General features: G+C 50.7%; 1 protein-coding gene across 2 annotated transcripts in view; it reads left to right on the forward strand.

The window, feature by feature from the left end:
- The window catches only part of LAMA5 (laminin subunit alpha 5), a 186506-nt gene that overhangs the window by 107851 nt on the left and 58901 nt on the right, over positions 1-19754 (forward strand). The window contains exons 12-23 of one of the 2 annotated variants that reach the window (XM_075901088.1): positions 1728-1868; positions 2471-2608; positions 3425-3559; positions 5176-5310; positions 11170-11307; positions 11592-11644; positions 11835-11934; positions 13063-13115; positions 14848-14953; positions 15665-15764; positions 16561-16717; positions 19476-19614. In XM_075901088.1, the coding sequence (XP_075757203.1) occupies positions 1728-1868; positions 2471-2608; positions 3425-3559; positions 5176-5310; positions 11170-11307; positions 11592-11644; positions 11835-11934; positions 13063-13115; positions 14848-14953; positions 15665-15764; positions 16561-16717; positions 19476-19614 (1395 nt within the window). The remainder of the gene's footprint in view (positions 1-1727; positions 1869-2470; positions 2609-3424; positions 3560-5175; positions 5311-11169; positions 11308-11591; positions 11645-11834; positions 11935-13062; positions 13116-14847; positions 14954-15664; positions 15765-16560; positions 16718-19475; positions 19615-19754) is intronic. The other variant, XM_075901089.1, reaches the window with a different exon arrangement.

Consider the following 19754-nt stretch of genomic DNA (forward strand, 5'->3'; position numbering starts at 1 on the left):
ATCCTCCACTGCTGAAAATCTGCCTTGCAGGCCAGGTGCGCCTAGCCTGAATGACCATGGCAGTTGAATGCTTGGGGGCAAACCTTGTGTAAAATCCGTTGCTGTGTCTTGCATTTGCACTTGTAACCTTTCCCGTCCTCTTCCTCCAGCCTCTCTCGGGGAAAATTCTAACCCCTCAAGCTCATGACTCATCTCCACAGTCTTTTTGGGTGTCTCTGCTTTTCCCACAGACTTCTCCATTGTTTCATGTTTACTCCAGATAACCTTTTTCTTCCCTCTGATGGTTTAATCTGTTATTTTCCAGACAGGGTTTTCTTTGCTGAGCAGGAAGCTCTTTTCCTCTGGTTCCTACCCCTTCCCTCCCATTAAAATAAAACTTCTGCCTCCTTCTCCCCATCTCTTCTTTCACCCCCTTTTCCTGCATCAGACAGACTAAAGTACTGAGGGAATCCAACATGGCTGAGCTAGCGCTTTTGTGCACTCTCCCCCCCCCCCCCCCCCCGTGGAACTCTGAAGTGCTTAGAATGCACCACGTAACAGGGGATGCTGCTGTGAGCCGGCCCTTGCAACCTGCTGGAGCAGCTGCCTTGGTTATTGGAGGGCTTATAGAGTCTCCTCATGTCACTCTTGGGCGGTGGGGCTGACCTGTAATGGATCCTCACAGCATCCTGTGAACAAAGCCTCATCCCCATTGTACAGATGGTATTCTAGCCAGCATTCCTGCTGAGAGAGACAAAGAGATGAACTGACAGAGACTCGCTGGCAGAATTGGGGTTTGAATCTAAGGCCAGGTCTATACTAGACCTGGAAGTTCGCCTTCAGGTAGGCAACTCCAGCTATGTAAATAACATAGTTGGATTCAACATACCTGAGCCAAGCATTTTTGCATTGACTATTCGATAGGACGCCTCCACTTTTGAAGTATAGCCAGCTGATCCCGGGCACCAAGCGGTGCTGCCACTTTGAAATGCCGCGAGGAGCCTGATGCTGGGCTCCCCGTGGCATTTCAAAACAGCAGCACCTTGCAGAGCCTGGGGTCGGCTGGAGTCCCCAGCTGATCCCGGGCTCCACGCAGCATTTCAAAGCAGCAACCCATGGTCAGCTAGGGAGTCCCAGGCTCCATGCAGCGCTGCCACTTTGAAATGCTGCGAAGAGCCTGATGTCGGGCTCCCGGTGGCATTCAAAGCCACAGAGCCTCACGGAGAAGCTGACCCCAGGCTCTATGTGGCACCGCCACTTTGAAGTACTCCCCTCTTCACCCCCCTCTTGCTTCCTCTACCTGATATGAATTATCACAGCACCCTGTGAACAAAACTTCATCCCTACTGTATAGACAGCATTCTGATAGAGGCACCAAGGATTGTGGGGGGGGAAACGACTAGTCAACTCTCCTGTTGACTATCCGATAAGCATTTGTTTATCAGATAGTCGACTCGTCCTTCACATCCCTAGTCTTCACAGCAGGGAGGTATGTTCCTGTCTGCTTCCCTTACTCCTCGTGAATTGAGGAGTACCAGCACCAACCAGGGGTGCCCTCAGCACTTGATTTAGCGGGTCCTAACTAGACCCACTGAATCAGTAGGAAGTCGATCTCTGACACGGCAGGTGGAGATGTGGCCGTAGCGTTTCTGGCTCCTGGACCTGTGCTTTGCCTGTTAGCCCAGGCTGGCTGCTGGTGGAGATTTACTAAAAGGGGCTTCTGTTGTTCCTGTCGCCCCCTTTTGCAGACTGTGATTGCAACGCTGCCGGGACACAAGGGAATGCCTGCCGCAAAGACTCTCAATGGAGAGTGTGTGTGTGCAAACCCAACTTCCAGGGAGCTCAGTGCGATCAGTGTGCGCCCAGGCACTACGGACCTGGCTGCCAGCGTGAGTGACATGGGCCTATCAAGCCGGTTTCCTCTACGTTCTCACAAATGTCTCTGGTGGCTGCTCTGAGCAGTGCTGATGGCAGCACACTCCCCTCTCCCTGCTGGGAAAGGAGAATTCCTCAGTCCCGCTTCAAGTCACACATTCCCACGACTTTTGTTGAGATTTGCCAGAACGGGCCTGACCCGGCTGGATTCCCTTGGCCTTTCTGGGGAGCTGTGCAGGAATTCCCCTTCAGTTAATATCTGCCTCTCCTGCATCCTGAGAGACATTGGGGCTGCTCAGGGTTCACCAAGGTCTGTCAGCAAAGGCCTGTGGAGTCAAGGCGTTCTCATCCCCTTCCCCCTCTATCCTTGTGAGCTCCTGTGACTGAAATCCTGGGGGGGAGGGAGTCTTGTATTTGTAAATCTCACACAGATGAGACTTGATTATTCTGGCCAAGGCTAGGGAAATGAGCCCCATCCAGCAGTCCAGTCTAATGGGAGGCCTTGTGCTGTGCTGGGATTAGCCAGGGCTGTGAACAGTGAAGGTGCCTCCTGATTCCCTCAGTGCCACAAGGACTAGCAGACAAGCAATTCACACGGGCCTGTTGTTCTTTCCAGCATGTCAGTGTGCAGGCCCGGGGCAGTACGACGGCACCTGCGATGGTGAGAGCGGCCAGTGTCTGTGTCGAACTGGATTCGAAGGGTATTCGTGTGACCAGTGTGCTCCTGGCTATTTCAGCTACCCTCTCTGCCAACGTGTGTAACTCCTCTGTCTCTCCAAAGGGGTAGACTTTTACCCTCTGGGCTTAGTAATATTTATTGCATTGCCATAGAAAGCACATTACCTGTGACTGTAATTGCAGAACCTGCCCTCATAGGGGAGCAGGTGGGCACCCTCCTGAGAGTGAGTCACTTCTGCCTAGACACTTACTGTTGTTTATTATTTGTATTCTTGTGGTGCCTTGGAGCCCAGTTGTGCGCTCAGGACCCTGTTGTGCAAGGCACAGTGGAAACAGAACAAAAAAAGGCCCCTGTGCTGAAGATCTTACAGCCTAGAGATAAAACAGGAACAACAGGTGGACACAGGCAAATGGGAGAGAACAAGGAAATGGAGACAAGAGTAGTCAGTGTGGGAGGCAGCTGTTGCAGCTCACCAGCATAGGCATCACAGCACAGGAGAGTTTTCAGAGGGTTTTGCAGGGGGAAAATGCATTAGTTGTGCAGCTGTTTATGTAGAGCCAAGGGTTGGGCAGCCGGGTGAAAAGGTAGCAGATGGACAGTGGGTACATCAGAGGCCAACTGGAGGTGAGAGTTGACATCTCCCTAGGATGTGAGAGATGATAGGCGGGGGCTAGGCCATGAAGAGAAACAGCTTGATGTGATGGAGAAAGGGGAACTAGAGGAGGCATGTGAAGACTCAGTATTCAAGCACTGAGCAGTATATTCAGACACTCCTTGCCAATGGTCCTACTCTGACTCAAGAATCTCCTCCGTTCTGCCTGGGGCTTTAGCCCGTGCTCTGGGTGACATAGCTCCAAACCCCTTCCTCACCGGCTTTTCCCCACTTTGCAGTGTGCGGGTGCAGTGCTGTTGGAACGCTGCCGGGAGGCTGCGACTCTCTTGGGAGATGTGCCTGTCGGCCTGAGTTCGATGGGCCTCACTGTGACCAGTGCCGCACGGGATACCATTCCTACCCACATTGCCAAGGTATGGTGGAGACTGGCTGCTGGGGGCTGGGAGGAGAGGTGGAGTGTCGGCAGCTGACAAAGGGCTAGTGAGTTTGGGTACGTGACTTGAGACATCTTAGTCCAGTGATGGTAACCAAGGCTAATGAGTGGCCCGCCTTCATTTCAGTGGGCTGCAAGATTGAAATCGGTCCTGTGCACCAAGAATAGGAAGAAATACATCACTACTAAGCACTGGATATTTCAAAACTAGTAGAAATGCTTTAATCGTTCATATATGAATACAACTGTCATCAATTTCAAATAATAAAAGAAACATTTACAATTAATTTACAATATATCCTACTCGGTGCAACTTCTGGTTGGGTCTTTCCTGCACAAGCTTCCTTAGATTGGAGTAAGGGATGTGCAGATACTTCACAATTCAGCACTGAAGTTTCCATCCATTAAATCCCTACATGGCTTCTTCCCTGCCACCTCTTCCAAGCGCCTCCCCTCCCTGCTCCTCCTCCTCCTTCTAGCACTTCAGAGTCCCGTGAATTGGCTGATGCGCAGTGTTCAAACTTTTGTAGGGAAGGAGAGGAGCAGGGATGGGACGCGAATCAGCCGATTCATGGTGCTCTGGAAGTGGTGGGAGGGAGGGGAAAAGGAGTGGGTAAGAGCAGAGCTCCCAGCATGTGAAAGGCAAGAGAGAAGGGGGCAAAGATGGAGTGCGTGGGCTGCACGTGGGATCCTGGCAGGTTGCCCACGACTGCCTTAGCAGGACCTGACTCACGGGAAGTGCTGAGCTCTCACCCTGGGAAAGTCAGGACCCTTTTGAGGTGCTGCAGACTACCCCCAGAATCGCTAGTCAGTTGTAACATTTTGGCCCACATCCCTTTGATTTACATTAAAACTGTGCAGGCTTAAGCTGGTCATCATCAATGGTGCCAGCGTTTGGAACACAAAGCTGTCATCTTCGGTCAGACTTACTCGATAGAATACAAGCTGTACATTCTCACCCTGTGCCCTCAGTCTCTGAGGGTACGTCTACTCAGCAGTGTTATTTCAGAATAACTGACGTTATTTCGAAATAACATAGTCCGCATCTACACTGCAAGCAGTTATTTTGACATAATGTTGAGCTGGAAGACTTCTTACTCTGACTCCTGTAACCCTCATTTTACGAGGAGTAAGGGAAATTGGAGGAAGAGTGCTCTTTCTTGGACTTCCTGCTGTGTAGACCTCATCAAAAGCCGAAGAAGCTATCTCAACTTAAGCTACGCAATTGACATACCTGAAGTTGTGTGGCTTGTTTCGACTTAAGTCTTGCTGTGTAGATGTGCCCTGGCTCTATTCCAAAAGGTCCACTTTTGTGAGCAGTCAGCCTCCATATCCGACCTCAGATGCTGGCAAGTGAGGCCAAATAAATGCAAACTACTGTGAATTTTGGTGTTTGAAGTGTGGATTTGTCTGCTGAGAGCTGAAGAGAGAGAACTTCACCTTGATCACTGAATAACTATTCAGGGGTGATGCTTTGGGCTGGATTGACACAACTAGTAATGCAGAGGTGAAAAGACTTGGGTCCAGTTATTTGCCTCTGCTCGTTTCTCCCCCTTCTCAAACCTCTCTGTTTGTTCTTGTGCCCTTTTTTTGCAGCTTGCTCCTGTGATCCCCGGGGCTCGGTGGATAACAACTGTAGCCCAGCTGGTCAGTGCCAGTGCCATTCTAACTATGCTGGGCACACCTGTGGCCAGTGTGCACGAGGCTTCTATGGGTATCCCAGCTGCACACGTGAGTAACACTCTTCCCATGGAAAATTTTTGCCCAGTCTTGCAGAGCAGAAGCAATGTGTTCCAGATATGGAATGGTGCAGAGTGCTACTTGCTTTCCATTGCTTTGGCTTTACCCTACCCTCTTTTCTCATCTCCTCAGAGCCCAACTTTGTATTTGAATTCAGACTGGGTTTTTATTCTAGGAGGAGTCTGTTTTTATTACTTACTCTTCCCCTGTTGGAATAAATACATTACCCCTGCATTTCTCAAACTGTGGGTCCTGACTCCCTGGGGGGTTGCAGCAACTTGGGGTGGGGGGTCGCGGTATCACAAATTTTGAGAACCTCTGCATTCCCCCACAAAAGCATTTTCTCTTGCACATTAAGAGTCAGTTGCTAATGCTAATCCTAAGGCCATAGTGTTTGTCCCATAGGGTTAATTTGTCATTGTTAATTACAGGGGCCAAGGTCTGCCCATTCTGGTGTCCCTGCCCCCAGATACATAGTGTTTTAGGAATAGGCCTGCAAAATATAGTTCCAGAGTACCAAAATCCAGAATTGTAGCCCTATTCACCCAACACAGGCACAGACGGAAGGAGAAATACACACTGAATTACTCCAGTTTGTTCCACTGTTTAGCCATCTGTGGTCCAGTAGCTTTTTAAAAGTAACATGTCAGTGAGCTGTGCAGTGCTTTCAGCATGAAACGTCAGACAGTGTTTGGATTTCACTTCAAAACCAAAGCTTTAAAGCAGGCTCACTGACACTCTCAGATATATACCATTCCACCTGGGACCGGTTTCAGGTGCTGAAGAGGGATTTCTGGCCTCAAGTGGAAGCTGTGTAAGTCTGAGGTTTTGCATGGGTTTGAGGCAAAACCATCATTTCAGCTGAGTTCCTTGAGCCAAACTTCAAGGCTCAAACACCATAATGATCAAAACACAGGGCCGTTCTGACGGAACCAGCACGATAGTTCTCACCAGCACATCAAAGCTGTTAACTGGGAACTAAGAATGCTGAAGAACCGAGACCTAACCCCACTGAGGAAATGCAGCCCTTCCTGGGGATTGTACTGTGTCCCTACCAACTTCATATTCAGACAGGCAAGAAACCTGGCTTGCAAAGAGTTTATAAAACAAGATAAAGATCTTTTGAAGTGCCCTGAAGACGACGTAGCTGCAGTACTTGTTTTTACCGCTTAGCCAGAAGGTTCAGTTGGGGCACGTTTTGAATGTATACCTCCCAGTAACATCCTGCTCTCCAGACTTGCCAGCCGTGTCGTCATTCTGATAGATCCGTTGCCAGGATCAGAATGCCTTCCGTGGGTACACCTACGCTGCAGTAAGTCCTGTGGCATGGCCATGGCTAGCCTGGGTCAGCTGGCTTGGGCTCACGTCGCTTGGGGCTGCGGGGGCTATAAAACTGCAGTGTACATGTTGGGATGGAGTCTGCATGTCTACCCTGCAATTTTTAACCCTCCTGCCTGCGCCCTGTGAGCCTGAGTCAGCTGACGTTCGCCCGTAGGCAATGCTGTGGGGTTTTTACTGCAGCGTAGGTGTGCCCAGAGAGCCCAGTACTGCTGTACTTCCCGTGAGTAGCCCCTTACTATGCATGCGAGCCCACTGTATCTTACTCTGCTCTCAGTTACACCAGCTGAAATCCATAAGCTGAAGCCAGTGGGGCTACAGTCATGGAAAAGGGGTGAAAGTTAAATAAGAATCAGACCTATTAATTTCATGTAACTCCTCCATCTAACTGTGATTTTCAGTGGCTCGGCTTGCAGGCGGCCCAATCCAAAACCAGTTGGAGTCTTGCCATTGGGCTTCAGATCAGGCACAAAGGGGAGAGCTAGGCACATCAATCATGCCCCTGCATTGGTGCAGGTGGCTGCAGTGCATTGTGTATTACACTTGAACCTCTTTAATCCCGCAATTTTGGGAATAGACACTGCGAGATTATGGAATTTTCCAGACGATGAATGTTTGCCATCATAAAGGGTAAACAAAGTCTATTACTAAAGCTTTTGTATGTACAAACTATTATAGAGTATTGCACATGTATAACATGTCATACACACTTAATGCGCTGTATTGTAACTCGAGTAGTTCTGGGCACCTTAGAGACTAACCAAAATATATAGACTCATGAGCTTCCGTGGGTAAAAACCTCTTCATCAGATGAATTGGAATGGAAATAACAGAAACCAAGATATATATATATATATATATATATATATATATATAAAACATCAGATGTAGTACCTGTCAATTGTAGGACCCATGTTAATGAGCCTCATTTAGTGGGCTGGATGTATCCCATACATAGCTTTTGATGTGGAAACGGGTGAGTGTGAGGGGGAGGTATCTGGGGCACTTACCTGGCACCCATTTGCTGCCAATGGAAGTGGCTGGAGAAAAGTCTCCAGACAAGCACTTGGCCAGCCGATGAGAGAGGGAGGGGGAGCGGCAGCACACAAAGCCTCTTCTGCAGCTCCCCTCCTCCGCCACTAGGGCAGAGCCCATAGGCTGGATTCGGCCCATGAGGCTTGGGGCTCCTCCCCTTCCCTGCGGTAGGGAGCCGGTGCTGGTGTTCCAGCCATGCGAGGGTCCAAACAACAGGTGTTCCCAGATTTAAGAAGATACAAGCGTATTAAACATCCCCATCATGCCCTGGGCATAATCTCCTTCTCTGTTCCGCCCCCAGTCGGACTGGAAAGCCAGATGTACACTTGTGCCTCCCAGCAAGAATTTACCACTCATTAAAAAGTGTTCTGTGCTACAATTTCCCTGAAGCAACAGAACAGCAGCGTTGCTCCTTTTGCACAGTGCTAAATGTAGAACGCTGGGTGGCAGCCAGCTGGCTTAGCGTTCACAGCAAAAAGAGACGCCGGCACGATGGCTTTGAAGAGGCTGGAGGCTTGGATCAAATAGTCTCTCGGGGGGGCAGCAGCCACTTATTTTTTCATCTAAAGAAATAGCTAAAGTGCAAATGGGATTTAAAAAAATAATGAACCGAGAGAGAGAAGGAAACTGGAGTTTGAAAATCCTCCATTGTTTTTCCAGCGATGTCTTGCCGTTGGAGGGGGGCCAGTTAGATGTCAGAGCCATTTGCACACTTACTAGAAATATACAGCCGCAAGTGTCTGAGCAGTATTGGAAGGGAGAGAGCTGAATCTGTCTGGGATCAGCCTCGTTGATGGCTACACATCTGCTGAATGGCATTTCAGTGGAAAGGGCAGTGAGATCTCAGTGTGCCTTAGAGAGAAGCAAGTTATCTAGGAACAAAAGAACAGCCATACTGGGTCAGACCACGGGTCCATCCAGCCCTGGATCCTGTCTTCTGACAGGTTACCAGTGCCAGATGCTTCGGAGGGGATGAACAGAACAAGTGCTCCATCCCCCATTTTCAGTCCCAGCTCCTGGCAGGAAGCAGCACGGTAATTTCCCACCCCTTTTCCAGGAGCTTTTTGTTCTAAATCAGCAAATATTCTTGCATCCATGCTGCTAGCTCATTGCTACACGTGGGCCCGTCCCAGTGCGCCGTGTTCTACAGGTGCTGTTTGAGAGCTCGTGGCCCCAGGCCTCGACAACTGAATGCTGATCTCAGATACTTGGGTGTAATTGGCTCTCAGCATTTGTGATAATTGATGTGGCGCTTGTTGTTGTCACTAGATCATAGAGTCATAGAATACTAGAACTGGAAGGGACCTCGAGATCATCTAGTCCGGTCCCCTACCCTCATGGCAGGACCAAGTACTGTCTAGATCATCTCTGATAGATGTCTGTCTAACCTGCTCTTAGATATCGCTAGTGATATAGATTCCACAACCTCCCTAGGCAATTTATTCCAGTGTTTTACCATCCTGACAGGAAGTTTTTCCTAATGTCCAACCTAAAACTCTCTTGCTACAATTTAAACCCATTGCTTTTTGTCCTATCATCAGAGGCCAAGGAGAACAATTTTCCCCCTCCTCCCTGTGACATCCTTTTAGATACCTGAAAACTGCTATTATGTCCCCTCTCAGTCTTCTCCTTTCCAAACTAACAAGCCCAATTCCTTCAGCCTTCCTTCATAGCTCATGCTTCTAGACCTTTAATCTTTTTTTTTTTTTTGCTCTTCTCTGGTCCCTCTCCAATTTCTCCACATCTTTCTTGAAATATGGTGCCCAAAATGGGACACGGTACTCCAATTGAGGCCTAATCAACACAAAGGAGAGCAGAAGAATGACTTCTCATGTCTTACTCACAACAGTCCTGTTAACTCATCCCAGAATCATGTTTGCTTTTTTTGCAGTAGTGTCACACTGTTGATTCATATTTAGATTGTGGTCCACTATGACCCCTAGATCCCTTTCTGCAGTATTCTTTCCTAGACAGATTGTGTCTAGGTTGTGTGCCCTTTTGGATTTATTTGTCGAACATTGAATGTGAAGGGGCATGCATCAGCTAAAGTAAAATATTTGTTGTAATTAAACTTTATAGCGCATGTCTGTAGGGGTTTATTAACTGGTTGGTTTGGCTATAGAGAGGATCAGGCAGAGAAGGTAGCATAGTTAGGGGCACCCTACTGTAGCCATTCATTTCTGTCCCAGCAGGGAAGATGAGGTAGATGAATGGAGTTGCAGGGATTTTGGAGAAGGGGTGGGGTGTCTTTTTGAATTAAACCTTGAAAAACCAGGCTCCTGTCAATTCTGGATGGACACACACAAAGGGGCATTGACACCTTCCGTAGGCCCCTGGGCAAGGGTGTGTGTGTGTGTTGGGGGAAAGGCTGGCTCTGTGCTCCTAGAAGGGGCAGAGCCTCAGGCAGAAGAGGCGGGGCGTGGGCAGTCAGCCCTGACCGCTGCCCAGAGCATGGCATGTCCCCCTCAGTCCTTAGTGCTGCCCAGGGCGTATGGCGCAGTGCTCCCGCAGCAATTGCTGCTGCAGTAGCTGCAATGGCAGCCAGGAGCCATGGGCCCCTTTGAATCATCGGGCCCCAGGGTAATTGCCGCCTCCTCCCCCCCCCCCCACTCCTCTCCCAGGCTGCTCAAAACGATTTTTGATGGAAACATTGGATTTTTGACTACACAGAACTTTTCACAAATGTATCTACTTTCTGCAGTTTTGTTGAAAAGATGAAAACATGAATATCACAAATATTTCCATTTTCATCCCAAAATCAAAATATTAAGATGTAGAAATGCCCTGTTGATGCTTTAGGAAAGTTGTAATTTGGCTGCTTCATGTTCCTGTTACTCCTCTGTCAGCCAGTTTCCCGAGCTGCATTACATCTCCCACAATGCATCATGGTGTGTCAGCAAGAGGCACAACTGTGATGTGAACCATCGGAATTGTAGTCTAGCCAGGAAGTGCAGCCCATGTAGGTGAGACTGGTGGCATGAGGCAGTCTGAACTACACCTCCCAGGAGGCACTCTGGCTGTATTTCCTAATCAAGGTTTTCTGTCAAAAAATACCAATTTTTTATTTGTCCCTGGAAAGTGGAAATTGTCCTTGGGGAAATTTTGACAAAAATTACTTCCAAAAAATGTTGGGGGGGGAGGGGATTTTTCTGAGCAACTCTATAGACCACACATAAGTCACTTACCGCCTTTGAGCTACCAGAGCTCAGTCTGTCTCCAGCAGTAGTGCCTCATACTCTCCAATTACCGGCCCTGAGTTCAGGTCCTGCTGCTGACTCAGCAGAGAGCTGTGTTATCTCATCCCCATTTTGAGACTTGAAATGCCCCCAGCGTGGTGAGGGGCAGGCGTGTTAAAGAGCAATTTCTGCTTGGGTTGTGGTTGTGTAAAACAAATCCTTTTATTTTAATCTGTGCTGGGAGTCCCTGTTGATTTCCAGCTCTCATCCTGACTGCCCGCCTTTCCCTGTTCACTTGCAGCTTGCCAGTGCTCCACAGAGGGCTCCCTCCATGGCACATGTGATCAGGAAACTGGACAGTGCAGCTGTCGCCCTAAAGTGGCTGGTCTGCGCTGTGATGACTGCATGCCAGGGGCATATGGATTTCCACATTGTGAAGGTATCATTGTCTTCCTCCTCCTCCCCTTCCTGCATGACTTGATACAGCACATTAGTCTGGGGCTTCCCTCTACACCCTGAACCTACCATCCGACACTCGAAGCACTGTTTTAAAACCACACTTGTAAATACTGACCTGCCATGGGCTCAGCGAAAGCTTAAACATTTAAAAAAAAACCTTCCTCCAATCTCCTTCATGAACAGACTCTCAGAGGGCACGCGGGACAAATCAGAGCTTTAAAAAGTGTGTGTTAAACCTGCTACAAGCTGTGCTTTTCCTTGCAGTGGGCTCCTGTAACCCCGCAGGGTTAGCAACTGCAGACCCTTCCCTGTCCCCGGTGAGTATTTCACATGCCCCTCAGTCTCCCTGGGCTGCTTTGGGTTTCCCTTCCTGCATACCTCGCTGGTTTTTGGCAGCTTTAGACCAACAGACCTCTCATCTGTCGTCTTAGCTGCAGGTTCTGTGATGCTGCTTGAATCCCTGGTTTTCTCGCCTAATCCTTATATTTCGTCCCCCTCCCTTTCCAGGATTCCTGTGCATGTCGGGCATATGTCGAAGGCCCAGCTTGTGACAGATGCAAACCGCTGTACTGGAACCTGACTCCGGATAACCCCTATGGATGCACGAGTAAGGAATTTACATTATCAGAGGAGGCTTTCTGGAGCAATCCATTCTCTTAGAGGTTTAAGGCCCAAACCTAAGCCTTGAGAGGCTATCTCCATTTGAGTAGTTCCCTTATCTCCATGCCCCATCTTTTCCATCTTCACTTATGGTATGAAGAGGTAGCATTCCACATGATGGGACTGATTTTGTGATCCATGCTTAATGGGGGGATGGGACAGACATGGGACCCTTTTCAAATGAATGGATCCAAGCATTTCTTCCGCCAGCTCTGCTAGCACAAAAATCTGTCTTTCCCGCAGACTTTACACACAATTTGCACATGCAAATACAGGTTTTACATCTGTAAAATGGGAATGTGCATGTGTGAAATCCAGGGCAAGCTTAAAGCTGGCTGAAAATCCATCCCTTAGTCCAGTGGCTTTCAAACTACGGGTCGTGACCCAATACCGGGTCATGGAATGTCAGGCACTGGGTCTCATTGCTGCAGGAGGATCAGGTGACCAGTGGGGGTGCTAAAGCAGCTTCTTGCCTGTCCTTGCACCGCTGACTGCGCTGTGCCCCAGAAGCAGCTGACGGCAGGCCCAGCTGCTGGAGGAGGAGGGGGAGAGAGCACACGGGCAGTGCACAGAGCCTTATCCTGAGCACTAGTTCTGCACTCCTATTGGCTGGGAACCTGCTGCCGGCTGCTTCTGGGGTGAAGCTTGGTCTGTGGTGCCAGGAGAGGCAGGAAGCTGCCTTTGCACCGCTGCTGACTGGCAGACACTCAAGGGAAGCCCCTCCTGCCACAGCCTTGACACCCCCAAAGCTGAAGCCCCCTCTTACATGCCCCCATTCTCAGCCCCACCCTAGAGCCCACACTCTAATCAAAGTCCATTGGGTCATGGGCATCAATGATTTTCTTCAACTGGGTCATGAGGAAAAAAGTTTGTCAATTCAGCCCTTAGTCTGTGCTACTCTGGATGGTTTCCATCCATAGCAAAGCCGAGAGCTGGTTTATTTCCCCTTTCCATCCCCTTGGTTTCTGTCATGTCTGGTTTCCTAGGATGCAAGCAATGTTGGTGCCAGTCTGACTGTTTTTAGTAGTCTCTTGATGGCTGGCTTGATTTCTTCCCTCTCTTGTGCTCTCCTCAGGCTGCCAGTGTCATACCAAGGGCACCATCAGTGGAGTCGCAGAGTGCCAACAAGTAAGATAACTCCCAAAGTTCCCTGTGTAGCATTAGCTCCCTTTAGAGTTAGGAAGCTGGAGCTCTCCAAAGCTGGTTCCTACAGCACCAGTCTTGGTTGACATAGCGTCCTGCCCTGGCACTGTCTGCACAGAGGTTGCAGCATTGAGTTCTGGGAGCCCTTTGTCAAGCTGAACCTAGAGATCGTTTATCCACAATGACCCCCTTGATCTTCTCCGTCCTACTGATGGGGCACAGCAGCCTGGACTTTGCCTGTGGACCCGGATTTGGAGCCTCCATCAGGATGAAGGAAAGATGATGTCAGGTCACTCAGAGAGCTTGCGCTTGGCCTACAAGAACCAAAAGATCCGTACGATTGTTTTGTGTTGCAGGGAGCAGCGCCCTGTTGTGTTAGGTGCTGTACAAGAAAAAGGCAGTCTTTCCCTGCCCCCAAAGAATTTGCAACCTTACTCGATAATCTACTTAGAGACCAGCCTCGCTGGGAAGCCTTTGACAGCAGCCTTGGTGGCAGACTGGAGAGTTGGTTTTTCAGGGTTGCAGGCGTCCCTTCTCAGTAGCCGTCACGGTCTTTGTAATATCTACAGGGCTGGGGAAAGGGAAAGGCCTCTGCATAATGTGGTGGTCTCAGCCACCTCCTGCTGTTCCTGGGCTTGATGAAGACTGGCTTTCCTATTCTCAATCCCGGGGGAAGAGAAGGTTTCCCATTGTCCAGGTAGCTTTTGTTCAGGGATCCTTGCTGAGGCCTTGTCAAGAGTGGGAATTGGAGCCAGTGGCGCTGTTGTGCTCACTCAGCTGCACTAGTGCAAACCCTCGTGTAGGTGTGCTGCGCCTGGGTAAATCACGCTTTGCTCTGGCCACAACCCCTTTTCGTGCCGGGGCCCTGCATCTGAATTGGGAACGGCCCCTGTGCAGTTACACAGACACACCCCTCGAGGAGGCAAGACCGAATTATCTCCCCATCGCTGCTCGTGCGGTACTAGGTAAAATGGCTTTGTTCTCCTTCGCCTATGCGCCAGTCTCTGGCCAGGGCCAGATTATGACAAACCTTTAGCAGTTTGTAAGGGGAGTTAAGTGCATCCCTTGTATGTTCACCATGCAGTGAAATAGTCTAACTTCAGTAGTAGTCTGGCCCCATTATAGTGCACTTGACCCTGTTTATTCTGGCAACCTTAGGAAATAGATTAAAGAATTTTCCAGACGGGAGGGTGCTGTGATGACGGGAATGGGGTTGGGGCACTTACCTGTCCTCCCCCTTCCTTCCGGAGCATTGCATCCCCTGCCGCTCCCAGGCAACAGCCCCACTTCACTATGAGTGCAGAAGGGAAAAGCCACAAGGAAAGCATGTCACTGCACTGCTGTTCCCCCTGCTGGGAGCAGCAGCATGCGAGCTGCTTCCTCCTCCGTACCGTGGGTGTTCCTGAATCGGGAAGTTGAAGTGTATGATGTATTGTGTGTATTACGGGAGTGCATACACGCCCTGCTCCTTGGCCAGGACCTACCCCATTGTGCTAGTGACTGAGCACCCCACGGTCATTACTGGATTTCTTCTCGCAGTGCCCCCTCAGTGCTGTTCCCTCCCTGTGCAGGCAGGGAGCTGAGTCACACACTTGCCTAGGGAAGCTCTGACCGGGCTGGAAATTGAACCTAGGTCTCCAGAGCAGCAGGCCCATGCCCTGACCACTGCACCATCCTTCCTCCCATGGGCCACAGACTGACCCTGGCTGTCTCCTAGGGCACTGGACAGTGTTTCTGCAAACCCAGCATCTGTGGCCAGTTCTGCTCCACATGTAAGGATGGATACTTCAACCTGGACCATGCAAATTACTTTGGCTGTCAAGGTGGGTACCGTTCTCTCTCTCGGTGCTCGAGCTGCCAGCTGCCGGAAAGCAGGGCAAAGGAGCTGGTGCCCGGAGCAGAGAGCTGCGTGTCTGGGTTCTGTGGGGCGGGAGCCCTGAGGACTGGAAAGCAAAGCAGGGTGCGACCAGAGAGGCGGGGCTGTTCTACTGAAGGTGATCGTACTAAGCCCCTGATTTTGACCCATTGTACATACCCAAAGTTGATCAGATGAGCCACTTATTCACCTGGTTCCCCTCCCATCCTTAGTAGCTTGGAAGGGAGAGGGGCTGCCCAGCGTTTACTTCTTGCCTTCGTTTCCCCGTGTTCACATGAGTGCTGGTGAGGAGGGGGGAGCAGCAGTGGCTGCAGCTTCCTGTCGCCCTGTGTAACGCTCTCCCACTCAGTGATGTGCTGCGGGGGGCGGTGCTGGGGATCTCCAGCGAGCAGGGCCGCTGAAGGGGCCCGGGTTTAGAGGCCTGATGGGAGTGAGGACAGCTCACTAGAAGGCTTTGCAGGCCTGTGTTCTTGGAATAGCTGAGCGCCGCAGTGGAGGGGAAGCTGATCCAAGTGGGGTCCGAGCCAACATGGAAACGGATACAATGGAATAAAAATAGAGCACTGGGCTGCCCCTCCCTTTGGTGCGCAGCGTTGATTCGTGCTATTCGGAGCGCGCTCATGTCCGTGGAATGTAAACACGTGCTTCCTGTCCTCAGGCTGCCGGTGCGACATCGGTGGGTCTATCGGGCTGGCGTGCGAGGCGAGGACCGGAGCCTGTCACTGCAGGCAGAACACCCAAGGCCCAACGTGCAACCTGTAAGAGGCCGGCTGTAACTGCCAAGCTTCTTGGCGTGTTCACACTTCGTTCCTTCAGCTGGAGTCTTCTCTGGTGCCCCTTCCCCAGCCAGCGTGCGAAGGGCTTAGAACGTGCACGCCTCCCATCCCTTGCCACTGCTACCATGGCTGCGCACCTGCACCCTAGCTCAAGGGTGGGCAATAATTTTTGCAGGGGGCACCACTTAATGAATTTTGGTACATGGACATAGGCCAGCTTCACACCTGAAAGGAGTGGGGTCTGGGGCAGAAGAGGCAGGGCTGGGGACTAGCCTCTTTCCAGAGTTGTCTGGGGCTGGAGACTTTGAATGAAAAGCACAGTAATGGTTTCCCAGCCCCAAAAGCATCACGGCTCTGGTCCCTGCTGGGATAGTGCCACAACCATGAGCCATTTAAATAGGATCCTGCTGCCTGAACCACCACCTGCAAATTCAGTGGCACGGGCAGCAGCATATAAAGAGAAAGTGGCCACATACAACCTGTGGGCCGGATCAAAGTGTTAGGCCTAGCATCTTCACTCCTCATTGGGGACACTCCTCTCCTGCCCCTTCTGTCCCATAACTGCTGGAAAAAAGTTAACTCCGCTTCGTTTTTTCTCCCCATTTGTGGCATTGATGCAGAGCTAAAAGCTGCAGGCGCCATTCCGTTTGCCGGTGTCTCTCAGGTGTGGGTAGGGGCCTTGCCGGTCGCAGCCACTTGTGGGAGTAGCATGAAGTGGGAGCTTCCCTGGATGGTGGAATCCAGGTTTGTAATTATACCTGTCAACTGTCTGCCCCAGGCCTGCAAGGGACCACTATTTCCCTGACCTCCACCACTTGAAATTTGAGTTGGAAGAAGGTACCACGCTGGATGGCCGGGCTGTTCGCTTTGGCTACAATCCCCTGGAGTTTGAGAATTTCAGCTGGAGAGGATACGCTCAGATGTCTCCCATTCAGGTATGATTTACAGGCCTGGCCCCAGCCTGGGCTCCCTATCGGGACAGGATGCAGGAGGCTAATAATGGGATGCGTTGTAGACACGTGTCTTATTTTAACCCAAAGAGCTTCTCTAAACCCAAGGTCATGTGGTGGCCAAAACAAACAGTGCAGTGTAAATATAGTCTGTTTGCACAGAGATTTCCTGTAGCATTAGGGACAGCCTAGACTGATGATAGGAGATATCCTAATTCAGGAAGCCCTGCTCAGGAGGTCAGCCCAGAGGACCACAGTTGGTCCCTTCTGGCTGTATGATCTATACATCCTAATCCAGTTACTGGGGAGTCTCTTACAGGACTTTTCTAACCAATGTCTGTGGGTTTTCTTGGAGTCCTTTCACTTGCTCGTCTCTTTCCTGCCGCTCTCTGCGAAAGCTCACCCCAAAAAGGAAGCCACTCCTCCCCCTGTCGCCATACACAGCTTACGTCCTTGGTGGCTGCTTTGCCTGGACTGTTGCTGAGTGTAGATGGTCAGTAGGGGGTGAGGCTGTAACACTTACTGACTCTGCTCCCTCCAGCTTTTCCCTCAGCAAACCTTTCGTCTGCACGGTCCCTGTCCAAATGTTGAGTGTGTGTCTCTGGCAGGGAAGCTTTTATATACAGCAGCCATACAGAGTTCTCCGCTTGCGCTCTTCCCCCACAGCTAGAATATTCTGTGCTTTGCTTTGCTGCTAGCCTGGGCTAGGCTTTCAAAGGGACTGAAGGGAGTTTGGTGCTAGAGTTCCACTGAATTTTGGTGGGAGCTGGCACTTGACTCCTCTGGGCGCCTTTCAGAATCCGAGGCTGAGCAGCCAGAGACTGAATTGTTGACTTTGTTGCTGGCTTGGTTTGGTATCCACTGGCTGCCATAGAGACTCCAATGGGCACTGAAAGCTGCACAGATGTGTGGCTTTTGTGTGGGCAGCCCCTTTTCCGTGCAAGCTCATTCCAGTGTGAGTTTAGGACTTTCGCCCTAGAATCTTCTCAGATCCAGCTGTCTTTTAACATCCCTTGCGGGGATTGTTCTTCTTTATAGCAGCCCGTTTATTGTGCCCATGGCAAACCATCACTAGCCCAAGCAGGTTTATCCAGCTCGCAGACATCCTGTTGTTCCCCAGCTCCCAGGCCAATTAGGGCCTGGGGACGGAGGAATGCACAAAGTCTCCCCGACCAGCAGCGTGTAGCATTTGTCAATCACCAGGGTTGACTAAGTGCCACGTGCCCCTTGCAGGGGTCAGAGTCTGGGGGCAGGAGGAGCATGTGAAGTCTCCTCCTGCCCTGCAAGGGGCATGTGATGCTTAATATCAACCACCCTTTGCTGCTCAGTTGGAAGTTGACTCTAAGTATGGCGCCTCTTGCAGGGTGGGGGCAGGGAACGAGAGACTTCCCATGTTTCCCTTGCCCCCAGACTCTGATTGACCTGAGGGCGGGAGGAGCGCACAAAGTCTCCTTCCACCACCAGGACACAGGCGCCTAGAGAACTGCCAGATGTGCTGAACAGCTGGCAGTTCTCTTGAGGGAGAGCAAAGACTTCACATGCTCCCTCCACCCCCCAAGCCAATCAGGGTCTGTGGGCGGGGCAGGGCGGAAGTGTCCTGGCCCCGCTCTTTCTGCCCAAAGCCCTGCTCCTTCCGGGGCAGCCCGAGGCCACTACACAAACTTCTGAAGTGGCCCCTGGTCTAAAATTATTGCCCACCCCTGGGTTATGTGCTTTCCCAGGTAGGGATGCTTTCCTGAATCAAGGCCACATAGTGGCTCTTGAATAAGTGGACACATCCCTTCGTGGTCTCCTCAATCTGTTTTCTAGTTGTTAGCATGTCAAGTATTGGAGAGAACCGGCTGTTTTCCATATGCAGCCTTTCTGCAGGTGTTTGGTGGGTGTGAACAATACAAATGTCCTTAGAGCCACTCATGGTCTAACTACAGTACAAACCACCAAACCACTGTTATATTAATACAGGTAGAACCTGTCTAGTCCAGCAACCTTGGGACCTGGACCAGAGAATTTGCCGAACCACAGGAGGTCAATATTGTCTAGCAGCATTACCAACACTTCCACTGCTTCCTGGGCTCTTAGAAGACATTTAGGGGTAAATTAGAGCTAAGTAACAGCACAGAACAGTGAGAGCCAGGACTGATGGCTGTAAAGAAACTTTATGGGACCACAGGAAACTTGGCCACACCCATAAGTGGACATCTGGCTAACTGAAATCATGCCAGACCATGGATGGTGCCAGACTAGAGAGGTTCAACTTGTAATAAAATGGAGTCAAACCTTTTGTTAAATTAACCTCTTTGCCTAATTTGGAATGTGCCCCCCCAAATAACCCCTCCTCCAACCAGCGCTCCTCAGCGGTAGGCAGCTTCCACTCAAAAGTTGATGGCTAGGGACGCTCTCCAGTTAAACGCTGTGGCTGAGCACCCTTATACGCTTGTGTGAGAGGCTCTCGTGGGTGTTGTCAGGCAGCAGAGCTGCTATTCTAGTGCACAACCTGCCGACCCAGCCTTGGAGAGCGTGGAGGAGGATGAGGATAGGTGAGTGCTTGTGGAGTACACTTAGTAGCACTCATGCAATCTGCCCGCTTCACTCTGTTAAGCTGGGTGGCTTTCATTCCTCCTGCGCTGTGGCATGTTGCTTAGGGAGCAGCACTCGGAGCTGCTGCGCTGGGGCTGCTGGCTGCTGGTGGTGGAGGTGATTTAAGGTGTTGCTCTGCTTCTCTCCCCTTTCTCTCTCCCACCAGCCCAAGGTAGTGGTGACCCTGAGTGTGACCTCCCCCGACCTGTTCCGCATCGTCTTCCGCTACGTCAACCGGGGGCCAGCCAGTGTGGAAGGGAGGGTCTCGGTCCTTGAGGAAGGAAAGTTTAATGTTTGTGGCAACTGTAAGTGCGTTTCTCGCTTCTAGACTAACCGAAACAACCCTGCTTTCTGCAGACCACCCCATCCCCCTCCAAAGCGCCTCCTGTTAGGACATTCTGACCTCCGCCAGCGTGCCAGCCGCATTGGCAGCTGCTCCCTGTGT

The sequence above is a fragment of the Pelodiscus sinensis genome, chromosome 18 (assembly GCF_049634645.1).
Source record: "Pelodiscus sinensis isolate JC-2024 chromosome 18, ASM4963464v1, whole genome shotgun sequence".
Classification (NCBI taxonomy): domain Eukaryota; kingdom Metazoa; phylum Chordata; order Testudines; family Trionychidae; genus Pelodiscus; species Pelodiscus sinensis.